We start from the raw sequence: 26,658 nt of genomic DNA, 5'->3' as shown, positions 1-26,658 counted from the left end.
TTCTTTCTGTTAAAGATCACTTTTGCATGCAATTCCCTTATCTGTGTTAACCACTGAGCGGCCGACTTATAAAGAGCAGTGTATATTAGAGTGCAGTGACCCTATTACTGAAAAATAATATGCGGCACTACCCACCGCAGGCAGTTTAGAAAAATGGTAAACAGAATTTTTCTTATTACCGTTCAAAAAGAGATTCTTCAGCAGCTGAAGTTTATAATATAAGAAAGGAAGTACCTACCCCAATCATAAAGAATATTAGGAGCTCCATAACCTTTATAACTTATCCTTGGTTCTCACCCTTCTTTATGCTCCTTCTAACATTCTTAGAATTTACGGCTCTATGTCATCTTCCTTGACAGGTGGACATCTATAAATCTTAATAGAAAAAAATTACCTTTCTTTGCTGATCTGAAGGGATACTTTTCCTGTTGCTTCTTGATGGTGATGCAATTCTATGGCTAAACAGGAGTTACCGCCATGTAGAAGTCGGTCCTGATGAGCTGCAGCATAGCAATGGCTGGTGTTCCCATATCAAAGTGGACAGGGCTGTCAAAAAAAATAAAAGACTCCGAAACACAAGTACTCAGTCTGTATTCACATGCAGTGCTAAATGACTGCAGCCCCCAGGTGTAAGAATGTCACAATGTGCTATTCAAAACCATGCAAATGTTTGGCTTGGTTGTATTTTTGTCCCAGTTGCTATAAATGGCGGAAACTGCAGCTTTGAAAACAAAATGTTTGGGTTCGGGTACCAGAACAGTATCCGAACCAACTTGAATGGGGGACCCGAACATCCAGTGTTTGCCATGCTGTCATGTACATGACAGCGCTGCAAACACCGCTTCTGATCGGTGGTAAAATCATTACCACCAGTCAGACAGCCGCGGTTCCCACGGAGTCAAATGATAGCGTGCAGCTGGGATCGGAGTTATAAAGTTTACCTTTGGTCACTGGTGTCGGCTGATGTGACTACTGCTGCCATAATCCAATCGTCTGCTGCCGCTAATAACAGTGAGAGCAGGAGCAGCTGATGGGAGTATTTATCAGCCAGCATCTGCGCTGTAGATAAATATTATTGTATTTTTGATAACCAGAAAGGCAAAACTCACAGCTGAGGCAAGATTGGTTATCAAGAATAGAGGGGTCCCCACGCTGTTTTTTTAAATAAATAAATAATTAAAAAAAAAACGGCATGGGGTCCCATTTTTGCCAATCAACCTTGTTAAAGCAGGCAGCTGGTGGCTGGTATTCTTAGGCTGGTAAGGGGCCATGAATATTGCCCCCCCAGCCTAAAAATAGCAGCCCGCAGCCGCCCAGAAAAGGCACATTTATTAGATGCATGAATTCTGGTGCTTTGTCCTACTCTTCCCACTTGCCCTGTAGTGGTGGCAAGTGGGGTTCATATTTGTGGGGTTGATGTCACCTTTGTATTGTCTGGTGACATCACTGGACAATACAAAAGTGACATCAACTCCACAAATATTACCTCATTTGCCACCGCTAATAGATGTGCCTCTTCTGGGCAGATGCAGGCTGCAATTTTTAGGCTGCGGGGACAATATTCATGGCCCCTTATGAGCTTGAGAATACCAGCCCTCAGCTGTCTGGTTTAGCAAGGCTGGTTGTTAAAAATTAGGTGAACCCCACGCCGTTTTTAAAAATTATTTATTTAAAGTTTAAAAAACAGCGTGGGGAAACCTCTATTCTTGATAACCAAACTTGCTAAAGCTGATAGCTAAGGGTTGCAGCCCCTAGATGTGAGTATTGCCTGGCTGGTTATAAAAAATACAGGGGAACCGACACCTTTTTTTTTTAAATTATTTATTCACAGCGCCCATCATCCGCTCCTGCTGTTACTGTTATTAGTGGCAGCAGGCATAGGCTGATTGGAGCGGTAGTCCCATCAGCCAACACCAGTGATCGGAGGTAAACTTTATACCTCCGATCACAGCTGTGGGCTCAAATGATAGCGTGGGAACTGTGGCTCTCTGACCGGTGGTAAAATCATCAGAGCTGTGATCAGAAGCAGTGTTTGCCACGTTGTCATGCACATAACAGTGCCACAAACACCCAGTGTTCGGGGGCCAAACTAGAATAGTAACACTGACTGGTGAAGTCCGTGTTCGGTGTCCGTGCCCAAACAGTAGGTGTTCAGTACGGACACTGAACTTTAATGTTCGGCTTTGTCCATTTCTATTGATAATTTTCTGGCTGATGTGAGGTTGCAAAGAAATTTTGCTACTTTTTTGTGTATTCATGCCAGTTTTGGCTAACCCTACTAACGGCATGTAGTGATGGTAGCATCCTCTCTTTCAATATAGAGCAGAAAACATCAATGAAAAGTAGCTCCCAACACTAGGAACACTCATGCAGTCCCACATAAGGACACTGCCACCACCATGTTTCACTGTAGGCACCAATCATGTAGAAAAATTGCATGTCTATCAAGGGCACAGAGTGATAGAAACATCTTCTCTTTCAATATAAAGCAGTACATCTGTGAATTTATGATATCATTAATGAAATATAGCTCTCTGACACCAGAAGGACTCATTCAGCCCGACAAAAGGACACTGCCACCATCATGTTTCACTGTAGGCACCATGCATTTAGTAAAAATGTATGTCTACTAAGGACATGTATTAACAATGAGTATATATTGCCACAATCGTATAAAAAAATATATAATTTATTAACAAAATGTTATACACAATTCATGATTCAATATATATCACAATGGTTACATGGGTTTATCTTCCAATATTGTGACTAAATCCATAGGTTTAAATGACCAAAGGATACAAGACAGGATAAAATTTGCTGAAAATGGCACATAAGATTAAATGTTACCATTACATGTAGATTCCATATATCTCCATAGTGGAAAACATGTGCCAACAGATATAGTGAAAAAGAGGGGGGGGGGGAACTTCCCAGTGCAGTTGACTATCGCATGTCTGCTAGACACTATATCGCTCCATATAAACAATATAAAATGTAAAAGTAAGAGTTAACAAAGAATAATTACCCATAAGTGTTAGGAGGTCCCATATACTCATTGTTTCTCCTTGTTTGCATTGCTGTATTTGAGTTGCCATTTAAGATGGGTATCTGATCAAAATTATTGCTGGTATATCTTTTTGCATAAGGACATGTAGTGTTGGTAGATAGTATTGTTCGAGCACTTAAATGCTCGGTGCTCGAATTAAGCATGTCAGATGCTCGAAAGTGCATGGCAAACTTGAGCATTTTTCTGGAGGATGGACATCTCTCTCTCTTTTGGCTCAGATAATTCATATGACCTTCTTACGAGGAGCAGAGCACAATGCGATACTCAGCAAGCTCGCCCATCACTAATGGTAACATCTCATTTTTCAATATAGAGCAGCACATCTGTGAATTCATGATACCATCAATTAAATGTAGCTCCTGACACCAGGAGCACTCATGCAGCCCCACAATCAGACATAAGGACACTGCCAGCATCATGTTTCACTGTAGGCACCTTGCATTTTTCTAAATTATTTTTTCTAATTCAATGGTGACTACAGTTAAACATGGTGGTAGCAGTGTCTTTATGTAGGGCTCTACGAGTACTCCTGGTGATGGCAAGCTACATTTTATGGATGCTATCATGAATTCACAGATGTACTGCTCTATATGGAAAGAGAAGATGCTACCATCACTCTGTGCCTTTGATAGATGTGCACTTTTCCAACTTGACAATGATCCGAAAGACACATCTGTTCCATTTCTGAAGAACAACAGGGTGAAAGTCATCAGTGGCCAAGTGTCTCCTGGTCTGAACCCAGAAACTGTAGTGGAAATATGTATTTGTAGGTGATGAATGGGCGGCAGTTAACTAGCATCTGTCCTTAGGCTGCAGGTCTCACAAAGGTGATATCATATGTTTTCCTGAGAAAAGGCAGTTTTCCTGGTCTCAGACCCCAGGGGGCCTTCCTGGGAACACAGAATTGGAAACATTTCACACCTCTGCTGCCTTGAAGGCAGATGCCAAATGGGACCAATTTGCAGCCTGACAATTTCTATTTACTATGGGAAAGAAAAGCTAAGACAAGAACCTTTAGAAAAATAATGTATTCATTGGTAAAGTAGCAATGGTCCAGTCACAAACCAGGAATTAGAATATTAACATGACAGGCTGGTATAGAAATCTGATCTCAAGGTTAAACCTATAAATTAGGTCCTACACAAAGAAAGTTTTTCACAGCTAGGGGGCATCCAAGCTGATGTGATCCATTTCATATTCCTCCACACCTCAGGAAGCAGAATACCAGACTGCAAAGTTTAGATATTTCTGTAAGTTTCTCCCTTTTATTTTTATAACTGTTTTGCATATTTGTATGTCTCATTTTATTTCCACATGTTTATATCCTTTTATTGCAAGCACTGTACTTTTTCTATTAAAGCTTAAAACAAGTCTGAACCTTGTATGCTTTAAAAGTGTATGATCCTGGTGATTGGCAGACAGTAGTAGTAGTACTACAGGGACTCATTGCCCGTGTGTTCGGTGAGTGGTGGCAGCGTGTATGAAGCGGGGTGCGTGGTCTGTGTCAGGGTGTGATTTATGCTCCCATTGCAGCATAGGACAGAGGCTGAATGCTGGACTGTGAAGGGAAAAAGATTAACCCTTGCAGGGGCAACCCCAAGTCACATGCTGAGAAGCGGGTACATGACAGACACCTATTGGGAACTCTGAAGAGACACGTTGAGCTTCACCCTCCATCCGGCATCCAGGCTCTAAAGAGGTCCTTCTTGAAGAATGTAAAAAAGATAGATGCTGCAATGTGTCACCAACTTGTTCATTCCATGCCTAGAAGATTTGATGTTGTCCTTAAAAATCATGGCAATCATACAAAATATCAGTTTTTGATGTGGGGTATGTTCATTTTTGTATCAACTAATTTGAGTAAAACTGAAAATGTTGTAATGAGTTATATTAGTAACCCTACTTCATATTATGGATTAATATATTTTCTATGAAACTCAGTCTTGTCAACTTTTCAGAAATTATTCTAGCGTTCAGTGAGATGTAGAATCTTACTTTTCAAAGGGGTGTACTCATTTATGCTGAGCACTTTACGTACCTGTGAGTGTTTATATATGACGCAAACAGTCTCAGTGCTACTGATCTCTTCTCATGTAAATGAACACAACACTGTTTAGTATTCTGTTATCTGAGCACCAAGCTGTCATGCCATGGCTGACACTAATCCCAGATTAGTAGGGGTCTATTTATATTTACCGGACATTTCTATCTCTCGGCACATACATTATGTATGTCACTAAGCAGTCACTAACAAAGAGCTTTTATCCTCACACTTGGAGAATAGGCCTTCAGCCTCCCAGCCCCATATGGCAGAATTTATGCGGAGATGTCAGCTCTTTGCACAAATGCGGCACTCTTATTGGAAGCATCAGCTCTCCTTCCCCACACAAGATTTTACATCCAAGAAGAAGTCGCTGCACATACCTGCAAAACCACCAATGTATCATCGTTCACCCAGGGCCCAAAGAAGAGCACAGCATCCTTCCTACAGGTACTGAGGCTGCAGAGGGAATGATGTCAGGCAGAGGAAGCAGCAATCATGTGACTAAAATCTCCTTTTTCAGAAGGGCTGACTTAAAGGGAAAATGTCCTAGTCTCCCATGAATATCAATAACTGCACTTGTTCAGGTGCTCGTGGTATTATTGGTAAAGCCGTGCTTGGAGCAAAATACCAGTCAGGCTTTGCATATAAAATACAGATTAGCAGATTAATGTCTGCTGACAAGAACAACTTAACTCATGAACAGAAAAAGAAAAAATGGTATCACTGTGTTTCTAACATATCTATGGTAATAGTTTTACTAAAATTCATACTGTATGCTCCATTCTTAAGTTCATTTATAACAAGGCATTTTTTTACATTAAGGGAAAATAATCTCTTAAAGCATCACATTCCTGCAATTTTTATATTATTAATTTTTTTCTATTGCATTATCCATATATAATATTTAACATATTGCACATATGCATAACAAGCTTCCACATTGTCTGAGTTTTTGACTATTTTGTAACATCACAATATCTGTATGGAACCTAAACAACAGATATTAAATTTTAAACAAAAAAAAAATAAATCAGCAGATTTGGCTTTCAGTACCATCTTTATGCTGATGACAAACAACTACACACGTCATCCCCTGACCTTACCCCCGCTGTACTACAGAACGCCAGTGACTGTCTGTCCGCAGTCTCCAACATCATGTCCGCCCTCTATCTGAAACTCAACCTTTCCAAAACTGAACTTCTTCTGCTCCCGCCATCTACTAACCTCCCTAAACCTGACATTTCCCTCTCCGTGGGTGGCACCATAATAACACCCCGGCAGCAGGTGCGCTGTCTGGGTAATATGTTTGACACCAATCTTTCCTTCACATCCCATATACAATCTCTTGCTCTCTCTTGCCGCTTACACCTAAAGAACATCTCTAGAATCCGCCCTTTTCTCACCATGGAAACAACAAAAGCCCTCACTATCGCCCTGATCCATTGCCTCCTGGACTACTGCAAAGCTCTATTAATTGGCCTCCCCGTTACTCGATTTTCTCCTCTCCAGTCCATACTCAATGCAGCAGCTAGGGTCATCCATCTGGCTAATCAGTACTTAAACGCGTCTGCTCTTCGCCAATCGTTACATTGGCTGCCCATTCATTATAGGATCCAATTCAAAGTACTTGTTCTCACCCACAAAGCTCTCCACAACGCGGCACCCCACTACATCTCCTCCCTCATTTCTGTCTATCAGCCTAACCGACCGCTGCCCTCTGCAAACGACTTTCGACTGCACTAATACGTACCTCCCACTCCCGACTCCAAGACTTCTCCCACGCTGTGCCAATCCTCTGGAATGCTCTACCCCAAGAAATTAGGACTATCCACAATTTGCATAGTTTTAGGCGCTCCCTCAAAACACCTTTGTTCAGAGCGGCCTATCACGTTCAATAATCAAAGTCATTTTATGTGTGTGTGTGTAGCCCATTCACTATCCCCATCTACCGCCCACTCCCCAAAGATGGCTGGACCATCATGGTAAATACACACCTGTACTTTGTATCTCCCCAACCTCATTGTAGATTGTAAGCTCTCACGAGAAGGGTTGTCTAATTTTGCTTTAATTATTGTATTGTTAATGCTGTTACTTATGGCTTGTGTTTTGAAACTGATAAACTCTAAAGCACTGCGGAATATGTTGGCGCTATATAAAGATTATTAATATTATTATTAACATGTTAACAGTGTTAATACCAGAAAAATCAGATGTGCTTTCTTTGGCATGGATTTTTAGATGCCTGTCCACGGTGTGCCTTTGTCATGGGACATAATTCAACCCATCTGATTCCGGTCTGTGAATCCAATAGAGTGTAAGAAGATGGAAGTTGTGCCCACGTTCCCCCTTGTTGATATGTTCTGTGATGTGATGCATTATAATGTTTACATTGTTATGTGATAAAGTTGTGTTCTGCTCAGCAACAGATAACGAGTAGTTATAGATAGAGTTAGGAGTTGGGACAAGTCCAGAGAGGGAGGTGCTATGTCGCAAGATCAGAGAGGACTTCCTGGTAGTGAGTCAGACAAGTCCTAGCTTGTAGCTAGAACAGACCTTTAGTCTGAGTACTGAGCCTAGCCGCAAGAGTTGGGTGTCCCCAAAGTGAGTGGAGCCCAAGGCAGTAGATAGCAAGAACTGGAGTAGAGTAAGGAAAAGTGACAGAAGGACAGTGATGCACTGGAGACGGCTCCTGAGACAGGACGCATTTCAGAACGGCCCAAGTTCGTGAGAAAGAAAGGTAACAGGCTAGGACGGAACAGAGAATGTGAGATGAAGAGAATACCCCAGGCGGTAGTTTCAAGGCAACAGCAAGTAACGAAGTTAAGTAAGTTAAGTAACGGCCATTGCGGCAAACTAGTTCCCCTAAGACCCCCTTCACATATCTGTTTTTTAAATACGGACACACACACCCAATGTACGTGTTTAATAGTGGTGCGCACATGTCAGGTTTTTCACACGGACTATGTGTCTGTGTGAAAAACCCGCAGATGTTTTTTTCTAGCACAATGGACGAAATGCATGCCACACACATGCATACTGATGACACACGGATGTCATCCGTGTGTCATCAGTGTGACATGTACCGGTGCCTGGGAAAAGCCATACAGTTCGCCTGGTCTCGCTGAGATCATGTTTGTACATCGTGTATAAGTTAAAAAAAACATTTTTTAAAAATGCATGACCCCTCCTAGGTTACTAATATCAGCCCACAGCTGTGTGTTTAGCCTTTGCTAGTTAGTAATTATAGGGGAATCCAAAGTCATTTTTTCTGGGGTCCCCCATAAACTAACCCACAAAGGCTAAGCAAACAGCTGTGAGCTGTTAATAGGCTGTGAATGTTTAGGGCTATTGGTCCCTTTCCCAGACTAACATCAGCCCCGAGCCATTGGCTGTCCCTCAGCTGGTTATGAAAATTACAGGGGGCTCCCAAGCAATTTTTAAATTTAATTATTTAGTTAAGAAAAACACAAGAACAGAAAAATAAGCACTGATTAGAAATCACACTGACATATTTCTATCTTTCAGCTTCCTTATCGCTATCTATCTCTATCTTTGAACATCTTTAATACATAAAACTCTTCCATTTCTAGGCTGCATTTCATTTCATACGTGTAATACTGCCAACACACAAACTCACAGATGTCATACAGACACGGACCACAGATTTCACCATTACTGGTTTATCCAATACAGAAATCATGTACAGTATGTGTGAAGGAAGCTTAAGCGAAAGGAGGACCCGGAACAGCGGGTTGAAGTATAGGACACTTTTACTGTATGGTGGTACCATTACTGGGGACTGGAGAGACTCCTGAAGTATTGCACTGGGTAGTAGTGAAGGAAGAGATGCTAGCTGAGGCAGAGGCAAGTGAGTCTAGCGAAAGAAAGCATAAAATGTGTGTGAAGATGCTCCACGTTCTAAAAGTACTGTTTGTCAAGTTATGCATCCGCTATCTATTGTAAATAGTTCCCGCCAAGTTGCTGTTCTGTAAAAAACTGTTTATTGTTGGCAGGTGAGGGTGTGTTGCGCACAATGTCTTTTTCAGATTGATTCCAACTGAGAACCCCATGACAAAGCACTAGAAAATACAAAAAGAATGAACATATGCATTGCAATGTCAAAATGACAAAAATCGGATTGAGATCTGGTTAATTTAGAAGATAAGTCAACATTTTGAACTCTTTGTCATTGAATTTGATCAGGGGAGGACATATAATTGGTGCAACCTGTGCAACCACATAGGGGACCAAGTGGTCAAGGGGCCACATCAAGCTCCAAAGCAGGTGGAATTGTGCATTATAATGCGCTATTGGACTGCAAAGGGCCCAGATACCGTTCTTGCACAGGAGCCCTCTTTTGCCTTTTTGATCGACCTGTGTCTTTTTAACCTAAGTAAATCTGTAATTCTTTTGTTTGTTCGTCCTTAACCAATTACAATGACGCTTTCATTTTCACAGATCAGTTTAAGAAATGAAATGTAGGCTCTCTCTGACTGGTTGATATGTGTTGTGTTTTTTTAGACAGTTTTTGTAAATGAGACCCAATATTTGGTTATTGCTGAAATACAAGTTTTTCCAATAGAATGTTGCTCAGAGCATCATACTACCTCCCCCAGCTTTCTTTTTCCCCATAATGCATTCTGATTCCATGTGTTCATCAGGTAGGTATTGCACACAATGTAAGTAAATTATGCTTTACAAGACCCACCCAGTTACTTCCATTTCTTCATAGTTCAGTTCTCAAGCTCATGTCAATTATAGGAACTATGACTGATCTGCAATGCATGGGGTGTTCTGACACCTTTTTTTTATCATAGCTAGCATTAGCTTTTTCAGTAAATTGTGTCAATGTGTTTTATGTGGGATCTACACCCCTCTGCCAGCTACGAGCCTTGGGTATTCATGACTCTGTTATCAGTTCACTCCTTGCACTTTTAGGCTATGTGCACAAGTTACGGAATTCCCGCGGAAGTTACCGTGCGAATTCCGGAATTCCATTCCGTGGGAAAACTGCATTTTAAATTCTTGTGATTTTCCCACAGAAAACTAGCGATTTGCAAGCGTAATTAGCTTGCATAACACTAGCGTTTTCCAACCGATCTGTAGCATCGCTTGGAGAACTGATTGACAAGTTGGTCACACTCATCAAACATAGTGTTTGACTAGTGTGACCAACTTTTTACTATTTAGGCTGCCTATGCAGCATCAGTAGTAAAAAGATCTAATGTTAAAAGTAAAAAAAATAAAAAATGGTGTTTTTCTCATCTTTCGACGTCCCGCGCAGCGTTCCGGATCATTGCAATGCTGCCGGCAGGTCCCATTCCCAGTGATGCATTGCGGCAAAGACCTTTGATGATGTCATCAAAGGTCATCGCCGCAATGCATCACTGGGAACGGGACCTGCCGACAGCATCGCTGAAGCCTGGTGATGCTGCGCGGGACATCGGAAGGTGAGAATATGACGATTTTTTTATTTTAATTCCAATTTTTACAGGGATATGGTACCCAGAGCCCGGAGGACAGTCTCCTCTCCTCCGGACCGTGGGTGCCATCCACAAATGTTCTGCTTACTTTTGACATGGTGGGCACAGCCATATGCGGAAAGTAAGCAGAACAATCCAATCCTATGGGTGCAGAATCACCGCGATTCTGCAAAATTAATGAGCATGCTGCATATTTTTCTGCAATGTGATTCCGCCGCGGGAAAATAAGCACAACATTGCGGAATCCCATAGGATTGCATGGGATACTGTTTTTTTGCGTTTTCGCGGCAAAAACGTGCATTAAAAACCGCCGCAAAAACGCGAAAAAAAACGCAAAGTGTGAACGCAGACTTACTGGTAGGTACAAAACAATCAATACCAGTAACACCCCACCAGGTAGCTTCATAAGTAGTTGGTGCTAAGCAACATCCCTTGGTACAATCAAATTAAAATCTGGGGAATTTGGACAATAATTCAACAATTTGAACTCTTTGCCATGTTCTTAAAACCATTCTACTGATTAAGACAAATGACATTATGTAAGATTGTTGCTATAAAGAGGTATACTCAAGAGCAGGGGCATAACGACCGTGGTCACAGAGGTAGCGACCAGGCCCATGTGGGTGGGGGGCCCGCTTACACCAAAATAACTTCAACTGGATGTGTGACCTCGGACACATATTCAGCTGAAGTGTATTACAGCGCAGAGACCCGTCGGGTCCATACGTGACAATATACACTGTTGGCCAATCAGAGGCCAGCAGCTGACGCCAGCGTGCATGAGACTGGGGGTGTATGGCAGTGATGTCATGTGTTCCCGACATTTGCACGCTGAAGTCAGCTGCTAGCTCCATTATAGGATGCCGTGCCATGCAGCAGGGAAGTTGAGTATAATGATTTATATTTTTCTATGCATTAAAAAAACAATGGCAGAATGGAGGACGCATACCAGGATGTGGGATATATATACCAGGATGGGGCCCGGGGTAAGGGACAAATATACTAGGATAGTGGATATATATAACAGGATTGGGCCCAGGATAATATATATATACCAGGATGGTGATATATTTATATCAGGATAGGGGATATATATACCAGGATGGGGCCAAGGATTTGGGAGATATACCAGGATGGGGAATATATATACTAGGATGGGGCCCAGCATAAGGCTTCATACTTGTGTGTATATAGTGTATGATATACAGTGTATATATTTTTACTAATAAAAAGATAAAAACAAGATTTCTGAAAAATGCAATGCCATTTTTAATCAGTATTAAAAACTTTGCGGTGATAATATTTCAATATAGAACAGACATGGTGTAAAAGAATAAGATATACTTTATGAAGAATGTAATTAGAAAAAAGGTAACAAAAGATACTAAAAGGTGATAGTTTGCAAATAGTATTTTCATTTCAGGTAACAGAAAGAAAGCGAGTTCACGCGTTCAATTCGGCTGTATGACAAAACACTTGGAAGCATTAATTCAGTCTAAACATCTTAAAAGTAGGTATTTTCCCTCAAGGAAAATAATGACCTATAAATAAATTACAATACAGCGAATTGCCTGAACTTGCCTTATTTCTGATCTCCAGCCTTTTATTAAAGTCACATAAAACAGCATCAACACTGTACACAATTCATCTGAACAGAGTAGTTGATCTATAAAATAGGTTGCCTTCAAGGATGTCAGTGTTACAGCAAGGAAAAACCAAGCCTCGCTGCAGTCGTATTATAAAATATATAATTATAGATATTTATATATGCATATATGCTTCTGTTTTTCTTTATTTTTCTTTACAAAATAATGAATAACTTTGAAAACATAGTATTAAACTTCACTAGTTTAATAACTTCAGGGAGATACAAACAGAAGAGTCGATGCTTCTTGAGCTTGAAAACACATCATACGTCGTCGGCTGGAAGAGGAGGTATGTTTATTCTTGGTCTGGTGAAGAATGCGATCTTTTCCCTGTTGATGATGCACAAAAGTATTTTGTGTAAGAAGACCTTAAAATATGTGTCTCAAAGTTCTACAATATATTTTACATAAAATTCTACAACATAAATAATGTGTCTCCGTAGGATCGGGATACAATCCTGCTGAGGATCAGGATACAAATTTGTATGAATTTTACTTGAAAGACGTGGCAGATTTATTGCAGCAATTTGTATGAGAATTTCCATGCATTTTCTATCACAGAATTTCAGAGGTAATGCGTTTCTTCTTACACCATTCATATGCTAAAGTCAACCACAGATCCAATAATAACTTGTGCTATATAAAACGTCATAAAACCAATTACTGCCACTCCAAACTCTGATGCCAGAGAGTAGGTGGACAGAAAAAACACAAGAACCAAAAAATTATTTTCAAATAAATTGCAATTTTATTCAATATGCTATAAAAAATTGTGTGGTCGAAACGCACGTTGGGGTGGAGGAACACGGCTCGGACATCGCACATTTATGCAATTCATTCATGCAGTTTATTGTTGGCCCTGTTTAATTGTTGATAGTGCCTTCTTGACCTTCATTAATTGGGGGGAATAAAAAAAAGTTCAATAGAGACTATACAATAGGAGGTGTTAATAATAATAATAATAATAATAATAATAATCTTTATTTATATAGCGCCAACATATTCCGCAGCGCTTTACAGTTTAACAGTTTCAAAACACAAGTCATAAGTAACAACGCTAACAATACAATAATTAAAGCAAAATAAGACGAAATAAGACGACCCTGTTAATCTTCATTTGCATTGAGTTGGTCTGCAAAGCACCCTATATATATGCAAAATAGGCCCTCTTTGTCATGATTAGATATTGTGATCTTTGATTCCAGGTGTGTGTAATGATGTCCTTAGCCTAAAGGCCCCGTCACACTAAGCGACTTACCAGCGATCCCGACACCGATATCAAGATGTCAGGATCGCTAGTAAGTCGCTATGTGATCGCTGGTGAGCTGTCACACAGACAGCTTCACCAGCGATCAGCATAGCGATGCTGAGCGCCCGGCATCGCTGGCCATCGCTGTAAAAAATAGAATCAAAATAAAAAATATAGTTATTCTCACCTTCCAACGTCCCGTTCAGCCATCCTGCCTCTCTCCACGCTCCGGTCCCAGTGTTCCTTTGCACGAATGACCGCGAGATGTCACGGTCTCGAGGGATAACAAAGTCTCGCGGTCATTCGTGCAAAGGATTACTGGGACCGGAGCGTGGAGAGAGGCCGGAAGACTGCGCGGGACATCGGAAGGTGAGAATAACTATATTTTTTATTTGTTTTATTATTTTTTACACCTGATCGCTGGTCTCCCACCTGTCACACGCAGCAATGCGTGCTGGCCAGCGGGAGACCAGCGACCAAAGAAATGTCCAGAGGTTTCTTGCAGCGATCAGCGATACCGGCAGGGGGGCCACTCGCTGATCGCTGTCACACACAGCGATCTTGCTGGTGAGATCGCTGTTACGTCACAAAAGTTGTGACTCAGCAGCGATCTCGCTACCGAGATCGCTTAGTGAGGCGGGGCCTTAAGTTGTTCTTTTTATCTGTATTAGGGTAGGCATTTTGCTGTTATATTATATTTACTGTATATATATATATATATATATATATATATACACACACACACACACACACACACATACACACACACATACATATACAATTTTATAGCATATTGAATAAAATTGCAATTTATTTGAAAACAATTTTTTTATGACCATTCATATGCTTCAGAAGAAATCTGTGAATGTATGAAAACACCCTAAAAGGTCCTAACCCAAGGCGATTGTTAAAACACCACTCCAGCGTTTTGTTTTGATTTCACCACAGGAGTGACGCTTTAAAAGGAAGTCCCCTGCCCTTGGTCATATACTCAACCTCAGGCGTCTTCACCATTTTTTGGTGCTGCTCTGGTCCCACGGCATCATTCCGTGAGCGCAGCTTCTGAGAGGTCGGAACTCGGAAGCTACGCCACAAGCTCTCAGTGCAAGTCTATGAGAGCCAGAACGAGACCTCTCAGACTTACATTGATCGGTGACCTCCGGCTCGCTCCATGAAATACTGCTGCAGTTTACAAACTGCAGATGGACTGGAGTGGTGCTTGGATTTTAAAGCATCCCTCCAGTGGTGAAATAAAAAGACCCGCTGGAGTGGTGATATAAATTCAGCATATTTCTAAATGTATACACCTTCTAACTTGGCGAGCTTACCACAGCTGAGTGTGCGTGTGATTTTAAGGGGTAAAATAGAGAGTGCCACTAGTATACATGTCTGATAACAGCAAAAGAACTGGGCTATTAAAATTCTACATGACCAATTCTTCTCACCTCAAACACCATATGAGAGGGTAGTGACAGGTGGCACCAAAATCGGTGGGTTCCCTAATGTGTATGGAGGCCTTACAATGATTTTGAGATACAAACACGATGCCAATGCCAGAGAAAAGCATGAAGACAATGACACCTTTGCATTGTCTTGCTACTTTGTAAGTATACGAATACCTGTACAGAAAAATGCACAAGACTCGGCAATAAACAAATAAAAAAAATGTTTTTATTTATTTACTGGTAAAGAAAAACTTTGCTCCCACTGCCAGTTAAAAAATATTACCAATTTTATTTCTGTTCCAGTGATAGATACCATCTTCTAAAAGAAGATGTGAATTACTCTGGTTGGGCATCCATGAAAACCAGACCTTTGCAGTTTTCACTTCTGTGCCAGCAATCTTCAGGAATCCTTGGCGCCACTGCTGGCGCAAAACTAGTCATTATGTTGCCTTAGGCTTGGACACAAGGCCTCAGGTGCTAGTAAGTGGCAGGGGGGCACAATTTGACAGACAGAAGATTTCAAACTCTGGCTGTCATGGAGGACTGAACTGGAAGTGGGACAAGTGTGGTTCAATCCTTTTTACTAATCTCTAGTAGCAGTGTACACGAATATAATGAATATAGAGAGTAAGAAGCATCAAGATTGTCCTTTGAAACTGATGTTTGGGTGCTGAGCACTCTGTTACATATTTAGACCAATAAAGAGAAGAAATAATTGCAATGGGAAACATTTTTAAATACGGTTTTCTATAAGAAACTGAAACGCGTTACATAGACCCTTTAGTTGAATATCGTGTATTGTTAAAAGTGATTCTAGAAATAATGTTAACTTAAAAGGTAAAGTAGAAAAAAATGAATTTCTGTACATCGAGCGAGTAGATAGTTAGGAAGATGATGGCAGTATGATACTAGAGCAGCATTAAAGAGACGTTGGCTCTATAGGGACTTAGAGAGTTCACCAATAGCATAGATTTATACAAAGAGCGGATTGGTTGACTCCTGCCAAAATCTAAGATGCCACAGAAATAATACATAAAGATACAGTGGCTTGCACAAATATTCACCCCCTTGACTTTTTACGTATTCTGTTACATTATAACCTGTGTTTAAATACTTTTCTAATCTGATTTGTGTGCAATAAATCAGCACTAAATAGTCTAAGTTAGAAAAGTGAGAAAATATAGGCATAGATTAAATTTATGGGATAAAATACGGTACTTAGAAATTGGCATGTGCATATGTATTCAACCCTTTTGCAATGAAACCCCTAAAAATGCATGATGCAAGTAATTACATTCACAAGTTGAACGAAAAAAAAAGTGGTTTGGTACCATGTTAGCCAGTAGAAAAAAAAAGATATGGGAGAAACAAAATAGGAATCTTGTGGCAAAGGCTAACAAAATATAGTGAATGTTGTTACAAAGCAAGCTTTCGAGACTGCTTACGTCTCTTCATCAGTCTGTTATAACAAAATATTTAAAGAAACCTAATTATATACAGTAAAGAGCACAGGCATGGTGTGATACATGGACATTTCAATCAACAAACACTGAGCTTAAAGAGAGAATCCTTAATTAGGTAAGATTAGATAAGTGGTGTGAAAGTTTTATGGACCCCATATGCATGTGAGATTTTGATCTGGCTGGTGGTGCCTTCATTGTTTTTGGAGGAAATAGCTCAGATTTGGTAATGGGCCATAAATCCTCCTGACAAATTGAGTCCTGTGTAAACAGAATCAAAGATGGTAATGAATTTGTATTCCCAAACCCTGCAATGTTTCTGTGATTTGAAATTGCCTTTCAAAATGACAACTTTAATATTGTTTATGTTGTGTCCTGGACCACAGAAATGTTTGGCCACAGGTAAATGTTTTTTTTGTCTGTAATTGTATGACGATGAGACCTCATCCTTGCTTTCAGTCTCTGTCCTGTTTCTCCAAGATAGAGGCCACCCACAGGACATATATTGCATAGAATTATATACACCACATTGGAAGATGAACATGTGAATGTCCCGGGGATCTTATAGTCCTGCTGTGTGTTGGGGATTTGGATCTTGACATTGTACGCTATATGAATGCAGGTTTTGCATCTCCTCCCATTGCAAGGATATGTCCCTCTTGATGAATCTGAGGGCACTGAACTTCGGGATCATGATGTTTCTTAGATTAGGAGTTTGCCTGTAACATAGCATGGGGGGGGGTTGAATATTTTTAGATGGTCATCCTTGTGTAGGATATGGTGAAGTTTCTTAGCCGTTTTTCTCAGTATTTCAAGCTGTGGGTTGTAGGTCACTACCAGAGGTACACAATGATTTTCCTCTTTTTTTCTGTATTGAAGAACATGACTTCTAGGGATCCTTGTGGCCCTAATGATCTGATCATCAATGGAGGTGGGATGGTAACCTTGATTTAAAAATGACATTTTAAGCTGGTTAGGTGCTCATCCCTGTCCTTGGGACAGGAACAGATACGGTTATATCTGAGTGCCTGGCTGTAGACAATGGACTTTTTAATGTGTTTAGGATGGAAGCTGTCCCATCTGAGGTATGTGGGACAGTGAATTGGTTTCTGATACAATGATGTTTGGAATGAACCATTTTGGACTTTTATTGTGGTGTCTAGAAAGTTGATTTTTGTTTTTGAGTGGTCCAATGTCAAGTTTATAGTAGGATCAAATTTGTTGAAATTGTCATGGAAATTTAGAAGTTCTTGTTCAGGCTCAGTCCAGATTATTGAGATGTCATCGATGTAACGGAAATAGGCAAAGGGTTTGATGGAGCAGGATGTTAAAAAGTCACTTTCCAGTTTCTCCATGAAGAGGTTGGCGTACTGGGGTGCCATTTTACTTCCCATAGGGGTGCCAATGCGTTGTAGATATAGTTTCTCATCGAAAGAGAAAAAGTTATGTGTGAGGATGAATCTGGTAAGTGCTATTACAGACTCGGAGGGGATCCCATTGGCCTCAAGAAACATTCGGCAGGCAGTTAGTCCATCTTCGTGTGGGATGTTAGAATATAAGGATTCGACATCCATGGTGGTTAAGATGATGCTGTCGGGGAGGGGACTTATCGTGGATAGCTTATTCAGCAGGTCTGTAGTGTCCTGTATATAGCTGGCTGTCTTCCTTACCAGGGGCTTAAGGATGTTTTCTACCACATGCTTAGTCCCACTGTGTGCAATCTAAGTGTCACATGGTCTGTCAGTATATACACACACCTTTTCTGAAAGGCCACAGAGGCTGCAACACCATTAAGAGGCACCACTAACCAAACAATACAAAAAAGACAGAGGAGATCTCCAAACAAGTCAGGGACAGAGTTATTGAGACGAACAAGGCAGGGATGGGTTATAAAAAATATCCCAATCTCTGATGATCAACCGAAGCACCATCAAATCCATTATCATCAAATGGAAAGAACATGGTACCACAACAAACCTGCCAAGAGATGGCCACCCATCAAGACTGTCAGCCCAAGCAAGGAAGGCATTAATCAAAGAGGCAGCACAGAGACCAAAGGCAACCCTGAAGGACGTGCAGAGTACCTATGCAGAGACTGGAGAATTTGTCCATACAACCACAATAAGCTGTACACTCCATAGAGGTGGCCTTTATAAAAGAGGAGGCAGAAAAAGCCTTTACTTACACACAAAAATGTACGGATCGTTTTCAGTTTGCAAAAATACATGTGGGAGACTCTCAAAATGTATGGAAGAAGGTGCGGTGGTCAGATGAGACCAAAATTTAACTTTTTGGCCACCAAGGTAAACGCCATGTCTGGCATCAAACCAACACAGTGTATCACCCCTAGAACACCATCCCTAGAGTGAAACATTGTGGTGGTAGCATCATGCTGTGTATGTTTTTCGGCAGCATGGACAACGAAAATGGTCCGAGTTGAGGGGAAGATGGATAGTGCCAAATACAGGGATATTGTTGACAAAAGATGTTTCAGGCTGTCAGAGATTGGAGACTGGGATGGAGATTCATCTTCCACCAAGACAATGACCCAAAGAATATTGCTAAAGCAACACTTGAGTGGTTTAAGGGAAAATGTGTAAATGTTTTGGAGTGGCCTAGGCAAAGGCCAGACCTGAATCTATGGTCAGACTTGAAGATTGCTGTTCACCAAAGGAAACTATGTAACTTAAAGGAGCTGGAGCAGTTTTGCCTTGAATAATGAACAAAGATCCAAGTGGCAAGATACGGAAATCTCACAGAGACGTATCCAAAGCTACTTGCAGCTGTAATTGCTTCAAAAGGAGGCTCTACAAAATGCTGACTTTATGGGTGTGAATAGCTAAACACACTGACATTTTCAGTCATTTTGTCCTATTTGTTGTTGGCTTAATAATACAAAGAAAATCGAATGTTCACATCTGTAGGCATGTTCTTTGCATGAGTTGATGTAAACCCTTAAAAAAAAACCTGAAAGAGGTAGCAAAAAACTAAAAATGCCAAGATGGTGGTGGTGGTGTGTGTGTGTGGGGGGGTACTTTCATAAACCACTACATAATATGCAATGTGTTTATTTTACTAGATTCTTAACATGATCATCTTACCTGAAGGTCTGCACCTGTAAAGGCTCCTTCTGGTTTCGACCACGTAGCTGGAATACTTCTTTAGAGGCTTTCTTCAGCATTTTCTCTGCTGCTTGTTCTTGGTGCTGCTCAAATTTGGTCTGTCTTGTCTGATTATTGGAGGCAAGAATACAAAATATACTGTAAATAGCAGTAGATAATCTTAAAATCAACCTATAAAAGCTATAAGAGCTCATTCAGAAGTCAGTATTTCTAGTATGTGTTTTATCTGTTTTTCACAAAAAGAACCCATTATGGTCTATGGGCCTGTTGACAAATGCGTTTATTTTTGTCAAATGAGCATTTTGCACAAAACATTTCTGATGTTGATCCAAATCTTGGCGCAAACTCACTAGTACAAGTCTACGGATCACAAAAAAAAAAAAAATCGGCCAGCACTCTGATGCCATCCATAGATTGTACATCCAAGAAAAACGGATGACATGCTGACCAAACACTGATGGTGAAATCTGGCACACTGACCAAAATATGATGAAACTGATCAAAAACACTGATGAAAGTCAGATAATTTTTTTGCATACAAGAAAAATCACTGCTGTGTGCATGAAGGTTAAGCAAGATGTTCTGAAAAAAATTTCAATGGACAGTTTTCTGTTCGATAGCAAATAGTTTTGTAGTTATGCTTCGTATTTTATTTTAAATAACTCCCATTATGCTATTGATCACATCATCAAAAGCAGGGATCTCAAACTCACGGCCCGTGGCATGAGGCTCCTGAGGCTGCGTCATCCGACCCACAGGCTGGGCCGGCGTGAGGGGCTGGGAGACCAAGTCTTTATGGGCCCCGACATCGCGCCGCCTCCCCTACATACCCCCACATTCAACTTATCAGCGTCATAGCCGCTGATACAGTTGAAAGCAGTGATGGAGGATGAAGGAGGATGAGGAGGCCATGCATACCAGGATGGAGATGAGGAGACCATGCATACCAGGATGGGGATGAGTGGACCATGCATACCAGGATGGGAATGAAGGGGTCATGCATACCAGGATGGGGATGAGGAGGCCATTCATACTAGGATGGGGATGAGAGGGCCATGCATACCAGGATGGGGATGAGGGGGCCATGCATACCAGGATGGGGATGGGGGGGCCATGCATACCAGGATGGGGGACCATGCTTTCAAGGACAGAGATGAGGGGGCCATGCATACCAGGATGGGGATGAGGGGGTCCTGCATACCAGGATAGAGATGAGGGGGCCATGCATACAAGGATGGGGATGAGGGGGTCACGTATACCAGGATAAGGATGAGGGGGGCATATACTGTATATAAACCAGGATGGAGGATATTAGTACAAAATTGACCACATATTTGCTTCACTTTTTTTTTTTCTATTTTCCTCCTCTCAAACCTAGGAACATAACTACAATATAAGGACGTGAATGGGGGCATGACTACAATAGGGGGTTCTGGATATGGGGACAAGACTACAATATGGGAACATAACTACTATATGGGGACCCGGATATGGAGACATAACTACAATATGAGTGCACATTTGTTATCACCACATCCATAGCGACCCAAGCTCGAAAAAAAACAATAAAACAAAAACAGCACAAATGTTCAAAAGGTGTATAGAAAAAAAAAAACGGTATCACTAGAAATGTCACTTTGTCCTACAAAGAATGCAGCCCCCCCCCCCCCCCCCCCCCCAAGTACAATTTTTTTCTATATGCGGCCCATATACCCAGCCGAGTTTGAAACCCTTGATCTAAAGTGTTGAATAGATGGGTTTTCTGGCTATTACAGCAGGAGCAGGTACAAATAAATAATATATTGAAGAATATACTATTGAAACTGATAGCTCATATATGCCAAAGATTCGATTAAATAAGATTTACCTGTCTTTCTGCCTCTAAGAGCAAACTACGGAATCGATCATCACGCAGAACCCACTGAGGAAGCTCACTCTGGCCTCGATGCTGAACCTCCTCAAGACGTTGCTGGAGCTCTTTAAGAGCATTTATTTCCTCATTTAATTGTGTCTGCTTTGTTCTGGAAGCCTGGAGATCCAGCTCCAGGTCGAGAGATGTCCTTGCCATGATTTCCGTCATGGAAGACTGACAAGCTTGCTGCCGAAGGGAAATAAAAAAGCATTATCTGTTGAATGGAAAGAATATGGAAATAATACCAATCACTGCCTTGACCATCCATCCATCCAATTCACTAATGTTATAAAGTAAACAACTTTAAAATTCTAAAATTACAGCAGATGTCTGCACACATGAACATTTGTATCCTTATTTCAGTTCCAACCAAGTGAAGCTCAAGTATTGAGTACTGCTTAAAGGGAACCCGACAGCTGATACATGCTGCCCAATCCTTGTATTAGGCACTGGCTTTGTGATTTTAGCCAGGTAACACAGGTTTAACTCAGATCTGACCGATCATAGATTAGAAAGTTCCTATCTGAACAGGAATTAAGGTTCTCTAAATGTAAATTACAATGTGACTGTCACTTAACATTAGAACTTTTAGGCTGGTTTCACATTTGCGTTTTTTAGCGCTGGAAAAAAACGCTAACCTGCGCATGCGTTTTTTCCCCTATATTTAACATGGGTGCGCATACCTGCGCGCTTGTAAGCGCATGTATGCGATTTTCATGCGCTGCGTTTTTTTGGGGTGTGCGATTGGATTTTCCAGACGCATCATGTTGCATTTTTTGGCCCTGCAAAAAAGCGCATGCGCACATATGCGCACGTTTTGCGCTAAAAATGACCATTATAGCCTATGGATGCGCATATGTGCGCACTGGCATGCTCATGTAAGCGTTTTTTTGCATATGCGTTTTTTTTTTTTAACCATGGAATTTTATGGGTTTGGGTTAGAGTTAGGGTTAGTTAAGGGGGTTTAGGGTTAGGGTTAGGGTCAGGGTCAGGGTTAGGGTTGGGTTTTGGGTCAGGGTTAGGGTTAAGTATGGTTTGGTTAAGGGTTAGGGTCAGGGTTAGGGTCAGGATTAGGGTTAAGTATGGTTTTGTTAAGGGTTAGGGTCAGGGTTAGGGTTAGGGTTAGGGTCAGGGTTAGGGTCAGGGTTAGGGTTAAGTATGGTTTTGTTAAGGATTAGGGTCAGGGTTAGGGTCAGGATTAGGGTTAAGTATGGTTTTGTTAAGGGTTAGGGTCAGGGTTAGGGTTAGGGTCAGGGTTAGGGTCAGGGTTAGGGTTAAGTATGGTTTTGTTAAGGATTAGGGTCAGGGTTAGGGTCAGGATTAGGGTTAAGTATGGTTTGCTTAAGGGTTAGGGTCAGGGTTAGGGTTAGGGTCAGGGTTAGTTAGGGTTTGGGTTAGGGTTAAGTATGATTTGGTTAAGGGTTAGGGTCAGGGTTAGGGTCAGGGTTAGGGTTAGGGTCAGGGTTAGGGTTAGGGTCAGGGTTAGTTAGGGTTTAGGGTTTGGGTTAAGTATGATTTGGTTAAGGGTTAGGGTCAGGGTTAGGGTTAGGGTCAGGGTTAGGGTTAGGGTTAGGGTCAGGGTTAGGGTTAGTAAAGTCATGGTTTGGGTAGTGTGAGGGGCCACCTAAAAATGTTGGAAAAAAACGCAAACGCGGTAAAAACGCGCTAAAAACGCATACAAACGCATAAAAACGCGTTTTTTTCATGCATGCTCATAAAAATGCTTGAAAAAAACGCAGCAGTTGTATGCTTTTGTATGCGTTTTTTCAATGCGTTTTTTTGCGGGAAAAACGCGCTGCAAAAAAAAGCAAGTGTGAAACTAGCCTTAGAAGCATAAAAAAGCGCTGGCATCATCCTCATACCTGTTTATAGCGTAATGTTCGCCTTTCCAGTGTATTTCGGATGAAAGGTGATTTTCTTGGTAATGTTGAACTATCGCTGTCACTTCGATACAACTATATAAAAAAATAAGATCACATTATACCAGACTTCATTTTGTGCCCAGTTTTTACAAGCTGATCAGATGGGTACGGAGAGCAACGCTGCAATTTAATGGACGGATCTGATCCAAGTTTCTTTATCTTTGTGCTACAAGATGGTAGCTGAAATTAAAAGTAGATTTTGTAGGAGACAAAACAGACTAAAGGTTATGTAGCCATCATCCCACCCCAACACACAAATATTCTCCGCTAGGCTGAGTATGCCTGTGTTTATAAAGGGTAAAATGGAGTGTGCCGCTGGTAGAAATTTTGGACGACGGTTTATATCTTGGAACAAGAAAAGGACTGAGCATTAAAATTCTATATGTTCGAACCTTCTCTCCTCCAACACCATCTGTGAGCGTAATGTCGGGTAACACCAAAACCAGTGGGTTCTCCAATGTGTCTGGGAGCCTTAGGGTGTGTGCACACGGTGCGGATTTTGTTGCGGATCCGCAGCGGATTTACCAAGTGGATCCGCTGCAGATCTGCAAGCAAGGTACAGTACAATGCAAATCAATGGCTTTTAAAAACCGCAGTGCACATGCTGCGGATTTTTCACGCGGATTTGCTGCGGCTTTAAATCCGAAGCATGACGATTCTTTCTGCGGATTCCGCAGCGGTTTGACACCTGTTCCATTGTACAGGTGTCAAAACGCAGGGGAAAACCACAGGCAAATCCGCAGGTCATTTTATCTGCGCATTACCTCCAAATCGGCGTGGAAAAATCCGCAGTGTAATCCGCACTGTGTGCACTCACACTTAAAGTAATTTTTAGATACAAATGTGATTATGTCAATGCCAGAGGAAAGCAAGAAGAGAATGGCAACTCTAGCATTTCCTTGCTACTTTGTGAGTATACATATATTGGTACATAAAAATGTACTCAGCAACATCACTTTTTATTGATTTACTGTTAAACAATGTCAGGCACAAAACTTCAGTTAGCTGAGGAGATAGGCATAATGTAACAAACAAAGTCACAGTATTGAGTCATTGTAAGCTATATAAAGTACATACACAATGGTAATAGTACATGGTCACCTTGAGAAACACATATAATGGATGTTTAGCATCAAGCTTCACCAGGGGATAAATCCCACCAAGAAGTATTACATGGGATTTTTCTACTACAATCTTCAATATTCAGCAGATGGAATGTAAAGCCATGGAGACATGTTTTTTTTCCCATAAAAGCCTGTATATGACTATGAAATTTGGAGAAACAGGCCTCATACAGCTCTAGGCACGCTACATTATGGCTCTAAACAGCTCAGAAGATGATTAGAGCTGCAACATGAAATGTGGATGAGGACTAAATAGAAGAATAAATGGCAACTCACCCGAGTAACAAAGCTCATGCAAATTGTCTTGTATTTCATTACTGCTTGAGTGATCAGCAGAAGACTATAGACAAGAGCATGAAATGTCCTACAGATTACACAGAAACCCAGGCCTGTATGTGTATAGCTAATTCTCATATTACAAAAATGAGAGCAAGTTATTCTCAGAATCTATATAAAAATAATCTTTGTACTGAATTACAGCAGATAATGTTACATTACATACTGTAGAATATTACTTTTATTTACTTATACGTCAAACTTACTCTGCAAACATACTGATTTCGCGCTCCTGGAGAAAAGGTCTGGGAGCGAACGATTGTGCTGCTACGGACAAAAGGAGACCCACGAGACCTGCGGCAGGACCTCTCCTTTTTCAGAATAGTAACATCTTCTGGAAAGACGTCTTCTGTGTTGGTCTCTTTATCTACCTGCAATGAGAAAAAAACACTTGAAATCAATCTTCAAGTAGGTTTCAGGACGTCTAAACTCTAAAAGTTTAGATGAGTAAGTGAACCTAGCAATCTGGCTAGTATATTTAATGAACTTGGTCAAAGGCACCTAGTCACGCACGCCCCCCGGATTGACTGGGCTGTGGGCGGAGTCTCACAGCACATCACAGCCCAGTATCCAGCGTGCACTTGCGGTCAATCAGAGGGGTGGTGCGTGCGACTAAGTGACGCCAGGCTGAATGAAGGGATTATGGAACTTGACATGATATCAGCAGATGTCAGCGGCAGCTGTAGGAGGGGTACATGATGGAGACTGATAGCGCTGCTCGGAGGCACATAAGGCAGCAGTTTTTATTTACCTAAAAACTTATTTACAAGGATTAAATTGATGGGAGCATTATGAAATGTAGTGGACCACCTCTTTAAGTTCATCACTGAAATCAAGACTGTCATTCTATATCTATGGCCATCTTAAAAGGGTTTTCTGGAAACAACTTTTTTTGATCCATCGGTTTGCACTGGGGTAAAATAATAATAAGAAGTGTCACTTAGGCCTGTTTCACATCTCCGTTTGTTGCCATCAGTCAAAATCCGCCGTTTTGCAAAAAAACGGATCCGTCATTTTTTTTTGGCGGGTCCGTTTTTCTCCCCCATTGACTTGCATTAGCGGCGGATTTTGACAGATGGTCATCCGTTGGATCCGTTTTTTGACGGATCCGCCATAATTTTGGCGTCCACTGACTTGAGTTGACTGACAATGAAACGTTTTTCGGGTGCGTCAAAATAGCGGATAGTAACGGATCCTCCGCTATCCGCCATTCGTTACAATGGGTGGCGGATGCGTTGCCAACCGTTTTTTGACTCTCTCCTTTTCCAGAGTCATTTCACTTTAAATTTCATCGCCTTGGCCCCAAAAACGGATCCGTCAAAAAACGGATCCTGTGACATCCGTTTGTGGCAAAACAGAAAAGAATCCGTTTTTTCACAGTCTGGCGGACTTTGACTGACGTCAAAAAACTGAAGTGTGAAACAGGCCTTACCCTCCCCCCCCCGGGGTCCAGCACTGCCTCTTTGGCGGCTGTGTTAAAGCTACAGCATGCATCGACGCTGCAGTCAATCACTGAGCTCAGTGGCTAGTGTTGAGTACAACGGCAAAACCGCTGAGATCAATGACTGACGGCAGCACTGATGTGCGTTGTAGTCGTGAAATTATCGCTGCAGCGAGTAGACAAACACAGGAAAAGCAGCGGTGATGTTACAACTACAGTGCGCATTACTGCTGCAGCCAATGACTGAGCTCAATGGCTCTGATGTTGTAGTCGACACAAGCCGCTGAGCCCAGTGACTGGCGAGGTGGTGATGTATGCTGTAGTTGTGATATAACATCTGGAGCCAGTAAGCAATGACTGGAGCAGCAGCAGAGAGAGGCAGCGTTGAGCTTGGGGAGAGTAAG

At 41.4% G+C, this 26,658-nt stretch overlaps 2 protein-coding genes across 9 annotated transcripts in view; both read right to left on the bottom strand.

The window, feature by feature from the left end:
- Window positions 1-5,625, bottom strand: part of CLCN4 (chloride voltage-gated channel 4) — a 103,814-nt gene extending 98,189 nt beyond the window's left edge. For all 5 annotated transcript variants that reach the window (XM_073565995.1, XM_073565997.1, XM_073565996.1 and 2 more), the window contains exons 1-2: window positions 5,495-5,625; window positions 395-546 (exon numbers count right to left, since the gene is read on the bottom strand). The gene's annotated coding sequence lies outside the window, so the exon portion shown is untranslated. The remainder of the gene's footprint in view (window positions 1-394; window positions 547-5,494) is intronic.
- Window positions 5,626-11,842: 6,217 nt separating this feature from the next.
- Window positions 11,843-26,658, bottom strand: part of WWC3 (WWC family member 3) — a 272,451-nt gene continuing 257,635 nt past the window's right edge. For all 4 annotated transcript variants that reach the window (XM_073565989.1, XM_073565991.1, XM_073565992.1 and 1 more), the window contains exons 19-23: window positions 25,020-25,184; window positions 23,294-23,386; window positions 21,387-21,617; window positions 19,499-19,626; window positions 11,843-12,573 (exon numbers count right to left, since the gene is read on the bottom strand). In XM_073565989.1, coding sequence (XP_073422090.1) covers window positions 12,507-12,573; window positions 19,499-19,626; window positions 21,387-21,617; window positions 23,294-23,386; window positions 25,020-25,184 — 684 coding nt within the window. In that variant the 3' untranslated portion in view covers window positions 11,843-12,506. The remainder of the gene's footprint in view (window positions 12,574-19,498; window positions 19,627-21,386; window positions 21,618-23,293; window positions 23,387-25,019; window positions 25,185-26,658) is intronic.

Source organism: Dendrobates tinctorius, unplaced genomic scaffold (assembly GCF_039654945.1).
Source record: "Dendrobates tinctorius isolate UK_male_01 unplaced genomic scaffold, ASM3965494v1 ptg000016l, whole genome shotgun sequence".
Taxonomy (NCBI): Eukaryota; Metazoa; Chordata; class Amphibia; order Anura; family Dendrobatidae; genus Dendrobates; species Dendrobates tinctorius.
This window is presented reverse-complemented; position numbering and strand designations above follow the sequence as displayed.